General features: G+C 34.2%; 1 protein-coding gene across 1 annotated transcript; it reads right to left on the bottom strand.

The window, feature by feature from the left end:
- Positions 1-401: 401 nt before the first annotated feature.
- On the bottom strand, positions 402-2,069 carry LOC114417672 (transcription factor MYB113-like). The gene is made up of 3 exons (XM_028382772.1): positions 1,783-2,069; positions 1,258-1,387; positions 402-1,106 (listed from the first exon to the last, which is right to left on the bottom strand). The coding sequence occupies exons 1-3, from the start codon at positions 1,880-1,882 to the stop codon at positions 656-658; spliced, it is 681 nt and encodes a 226-aa protein (XP_028238573.1). The 5' UTR covers positions 1,883-2,069; the 3' UTR covers positions 402-655.
- Between the last annotated feature and the right edge of the window lie 3,883 nt (positions 2,070-5,952).

Below are 5,952 nucleotides of genomic sequence, written 5' to 3'. Positions count from 1 at the left end.
TCATTATAAGAATCTCTAATTTAATTTTACTAATGTAGTTAATGTTTTATCTTCTAAAATACGTAGCTAGTCCTGTTATTGGAGTTAACAAAATTACTATTCTCATTCAATAAAAAAAAACTATAAAAAAATACAATATTCAAGGTTATTAATGTATTTTTACTATAACTTTTTTTAAAAATATTTATTAATATCATAAATAATATCTTTAAAGTACTCACTAATATAATCTTTATTTTTTTATTTTTTAAGTTGAGAGAGTGAAAAAAATCAAGTGAAAAAATAGTGCTTTAAAGAAGGGTAGAAATTATGAAAAAAGGTACCCAGCCATGCATAAATTATAGGTGATGGTCCAATTAAATAAATACTGATGTTTGAAAGTTATGGCCTGAAATTAATGACTAATGGGCACAACCTTGTTTGACTGAAGATGATTTTATAAATGGTTCATGGTAATGAGATGGACCATCTACAGTGGTCAAAAGATGAAAGTCATAAGATCTTATGATGATGACATAACCATGATACAGGTTCAACCTACTTAGCTACCATTTTCATCGAAACACTTAACTTTGATATTGATACAAGGCAAGGGTATGAGACCAACAATACCTTCCCCACAGAAAGGAACCATATATCTAAGAAGAAAATTAATTCACTCGTAAAAATCCATGTCTAAGAGGTAATCACCCCAATCCCATTGGCTGCTACTACCCTCCCCATTCATCATTGCTTCAAATCCTTGTAACTGAAAGTCCATTGACAACTCACTAACAATGCCCTGTTGATCCAAGCATGCATATATGTCATTGTCTTGCTGTGATTCAAGCATGTGGTTCTGTCCATCAGAAGCATCAAATGTCAGTGAGGACATGCTACTCTCTTGTTGAACTCCTTTGTCAGTTGCAGACTCATTCTGACCACCCCTTCTCTTCACTGAGCTTGAACCAATGTTCCTAGGCTGGGGCCTAATCACTTGAACATCTCTTGTTATTGGTCTATCTTCAGCTTCTAGAGCATTTAGTCTTTTGCTCAGATGACAGTTCCAATAGTTCTTCACATCATTGGCAGTCCTTCCAGGTAGCCTTCCTGCAATCAATGACCACCTGAAAAAATAGAGAAGCAACTAGCTTTAACCCCTACCTGAAATGTCACCTTTTTATGATGATGAATTTGGTACATATGTTATTACTTTATGACTACTTACAAAACGCAAACACAAACATTTTTTTTAAAGACTACAACTTCTAAGTTAACCTGTTGCCTAGTAATTTGTGGAGTTTGATTATCATTTCCACTTCTTCCTCCGCAAAATTTCCTCTCTTGATGTTAGGACGGAGATAGTTCAACCATCTTAGCCTACAACTCTTTCTGCACCTGTTTAAACCTTCAGCAGACCAATATTCAAAGAAGATTTAATAAGTTGAAAAAGAATTGTAAATAGGAGTATTATGTGTTTGGAAATTTCACTAAATATGTTTCCATGTTAAAAGAACAAACTAACATAATTACTCACTCTTCAACTTCAAACAATAATGTGTTGTTTCTTAGTCCCTACTCCATACATCTTGTTAATCTTTTCTGTTCTTTTTTACCAATACATCTTGTTATTCTTGTTTGATACATAAATCTATGAGTCATAACCAATTGCTAATCTTAAACAAGCCATTGCACCATTAATAAATGATCCCCTTTTAACTTATAGAGCACTCCTTTGCAGAATATAACTTGAAAACTCAAGAATGATAAAAGGAGAGAGAGGTTAATTGAATTCAGTTGTACCAGCCAGTATAGGAACACGATGCCACTTTCCTTCTCCATATTGTTGTATGCATTTCTTGAGCAAGTGATCTTCTTCTTCTGTCCATGCAACACCACCCATCTCGTCTCAGTTCTCAAACTCTTAAGACCTCTACTTCTCCCACACTAAAAAAAAAAGCCACTAGCAACTGCTTTTATATATATGTATCTATGTGCATAAACACATTTTGTTTCTTAACGTACGATGTACCAAACAAGCGAGCAAGACAGTGGCAATATGTCATTTCGTGCCTCAAAATCATAGTAAATGGTCCAGTGCTCTTTCTGAAACTCTGAAGCCAAGCTCTATGTTTTTAAATAGACATCATAAGTATATGATGGTGGTCCTGAGTTTTGAAAAATTAAGACTTGTACTTACAACAGAAGCTTATCTAATTCCTATTAAAAGCCAAACCACCCCATATGTGTTCTTAGCTCATTTGTCATCTCATTTGGATTAGGACAGTCTCATAATTTAACATGGATCAAACCCGCATTAGGCTCTATCATAAACCAACTTTTAAAATGAATAGACTAAGGTCCATCTTAATTATTCCTCCTAAAAGTTTTTTCTCATGTTTTCATCTACCCTTTTAGTGAAAGAGCTCAAGTTGGAATCCATGATTGAAAAACCGGGCCCTTCACGTTGTACTTACCACATAGCATTGCACCAAACAAGAGTTAATCAATTAACTATCATCCATCAATAAGTTTTGGATAGCCTTTATTAATGGCTTGGCACCCTCTAGTAGGTTGCTTGGGCAGATCTATGCTTGCGGTCCATGCATGCATAGATTCCGAGATAAAGGATAAAGACAAAGGCTCATTAGAGATGGACCGGTTCAAATCAAAATGGTCCTTGAATCTTTTTTTTTTTTGTTGGGTGATCTTGACACTGATATGGCTTTTATTATTGGGACCTATCTTCCTTTACTTTCTGATAATGCACATGGTTGTCCTGATTCTTGCAGCTTATGCGCTACAATATGAAAATGTCATAATTAAAATGTGATAAACAGCCATAGGAGATTGATATTTTATAATTTATCAACCTTGTCCACTTAATGTTACTTTTCTTTCTCCCTTAAGCAATTTCTATCTACACTAATAGGAGAAAAACAATGGGATTTATGAGGAAGGAAGAATGATGATTATCAAACTTGTGTTCTTAGAAAGATAATGAATTTGAGTTTCATTTTAAAGTATGAAAAAATTTACACTGCGATGAGAAATCATGATAAATTCGTTGAAAGGTCTTTGAAAAGACAGCATCAAACAAAAATTAATAACATATGATTCAAGGTACTTCCGTACTTCTATTGACTTATGTTTAGCCAACAAAATATAGTTTAAAGTCAATGTACAACAGGGCACACTAGATACCAAAGTAATCACAAGTACAAAGTACAACGTACAACGTACAACGAATAAGTTAAAGAATGTTATATTTGCTTTCTTATAACAATTTTAACACCATTTGTCTATATAAATCACTACATAAAAACTATTATTCACTTATTTTACCATTTAAATGTGTCACACTTCACATGTTATGTGCCGTCCGATTATTTCACAATAAGCCAATAAATATTGTGACATCTGATGTTGAAAATAAAAAACCATATCTATGGCCGGAGGAAATTTATCGTTGCATTGGCCCTCTTGGAAACAGCAAGAAAATTGACAATGACCATTAACAGGAATGGCTGGTGAATGATAAATGAACTAAATTGATGTATTTCTCACAGATAATTTCGTGACTCAATAATATATAAGTGTTCTTGTTTCATGGGGTGCAGCACCTATAGCATCACTGATTTTAAATTGTTTAAAACTAACATTTTACTTAGAAAAACGAGTAAGCTGTCACAATCACAAAAAGAAATCATGTGGACCAAAAAGGTGGGGGAACAAAACAAAAGAAATACAACTCAATTCACATTTATGCGTTGGTCTTGGAAAAATATAGTTGATTCGTATGAAAATGTAAGTCCATCACTCTTCAGAAATCTGAGAAGACATGGGAGGATTATATAGACAGCAAAAATAGCTTGTGCTTGCGTTGCATATGCATGAAAAGAATTGTTCTAGAGGATTATTCTGAAAATGTAAATCCTTAGAAAGACATATCATAAAATGAACACAAAAATAATAGAAAGACAGCAAAAAGAAAGAAACTGGTGACATTGTGCTTGCGTTGCATATGCATGAAAAGAATTATGTTTCAAAATGAAGGAAATCAGTTGAACAAAATAGCTTTTAGATAAGCTCTTGCCACTTCATCAGCTTCAACTCTTTGGAATCCTTCCTAGACACACCAATGTCATCTTGCCTTTTCCTCATGGGAATGCTCTTTCCAGTTGCCATGAAGTAGAAGGTTATCTAATCCAACAACTATGTCTTCAATAAAAGACAATGTAGCATTTCCACCGTCGTTATTTGAGGCCTAATATTGCCTAACTTTTAAGTTTGGAAACGGTCTCAGTTGGTTGTGTAACTATCAATTGATAGGTCAGTCCATGAGAACGAAGGAATTGGTATGCCTTTTGAATCATATTGGGCTAAAAACTCTCTCCATTGTGCAATTTTGAAATTACGCAAAAAAAACACCCAAATGCTGGGGCGAATAGCAATGGGTCCAGGGCCAATAGCAACACCCATTTTATTTTTGGGTCCAAGGTCCACATCTTTGAGTAAATTGTATTCTGTCTGGGCTTAACTTTTATGAAATATGGTAGGATCCTGATTTAATCGTGGCCCAACTATGTTGTCAACCCAGCAAAATTGCTCGGGCACCCAGCATACTGTGAATGGGCGAAATTTATATATATATATTCAATTGTGGATAATTGGTTTAATTAGGTATAATGATTTGGTATAATATTAAATAATTTAGGTAACATAATTGTATTTTGTTGTAGAAGAAAAATATTTTATTAGTTGTTTATTATAGTGTTAAGTTTAGTTTAAGTAAATAATGTAGTTATAAATTTAAAATGTATTTGTATTAGTTGTTAATATGTTTATTAGTTAATTTGTAGTGAATTTGTGGATGTGGTTACATGAAAATTTGAATATAGTTTTGTATGATGTATATGTCCTGTTAATATGTTTGTCAGTTATATGTACTAAATTTTTTGATGTGGTTATATGATAATTTGTATGTACTTCTGTATGATGCATATGTTCTTAAGATGGACGAAGATCAATGGACGTATGACTGTGCGATGTCACAAGAAGTTGATATGGATTATGATTATGATAATGAAGAAGAATGTGGTGTGAATGAACCACATGTTAATTGTTCAAATACTTTTAATACGTCTCAGGTAATGATGTTGATTAGTTTGAGTCATTTGGTTGAATTGATGTTTTGTATAAAAATTAATATGTTGGGGTTGCGTTGTAGGTATTTGGTACTCGAGATGATGTTTTGCAGTGGGCTCGAACAGTTGCCCATGAAAATGGATTTATTGCAGTGATTATGAGGTCTGACATAGATACCGGTAGCAGAGGAAGAAATTCATTTGTCTTAATTGGGTGTGAAAGGAGTGGTACGTATAAGTCTAGGAATAAAGAATTCGTTAGAAAAGACACTGGGAGTAGGAAATGTGGTTGTCCCTTCAGGCTTCGTGGGAAATCAGTGCATGGAGGGGAAGGTTGGATGGTGAAGTTGATCTGTGAGATTCACAATCATGAATTGGCCAAGTCCTTAGTTGGACATCCATACGCTGGGCGATTGAGTAAGTATGAAAAGAAAATTATTGCTGATATGACAAAGTCGATGGTAAAACCAAAATATATTTTGCTAACGTTGAAGGAACACAATGTCAACAGTTGCACCACGATAAAGCAAATTTACAATGCAAGAAGTGCATATCGTTCTTCAATAAGAGAAGCTGACACCGAAATGCAACATCTGATGAAGCTTCTCGAACGCGATCAATACATTCATTGGCATAGATTGAAGGATGAAGTGTTGGTGAGTGATCTGTTTTGGTGTCACCCAGATGCAATAAAGTTATGCAATGCATGTCATCTGTTGTTTTTTATAGACAGTACCTACAAAACAAACAGGTACAGACTCCCACTACTTGACTTTGTTGGGGTGACACCAACAGCGATGACATTCTCTGTTGGGTTTGCATATCT

The sequence above is a fragment of the Glycine soja genome, chromosome 7 (assembly GCF_004193775.1).
Source record: "Glycine soja cultivar W05 chromosome 7, ASM419377v2, whole genome shotgun sequence".
Taxonomy (NCBI): domain Eukaryota; kingdom Viridiplantae; phylum Streptophyta; class Magnoliopsida; order Fabales; family Fabaceae; genus Glycine; species Glycine soja.
Note: the sequence above shows the minus strand (reverse complement) of the source record. Positions and strands in the feature narration are given on the sequence as shown.

Coding starts and splice junctions, on each gene's coding strand:
- LOC114417672 (XM_028382772.1), bottom strand. CDS start 1,882: ATGGGTGGTGTTGCATGGACAGAAGAAGAAGATCACTTGCTCAAGAAA. Junction 1,388..1,782: donor TCGTGTTCCTATACTGGCTG/GTACAACTGAAT, acceptor GGTCTGCTGAAG/GTTTAAACAGGTGCAGAAAG. Junction 1,107..1,257: donor CACAAATTACTAGGCAACAG/GTTAACTTAGAA, acceptor CTATTTTTTCAG/GTGGTCATTGATTGCAGGAA.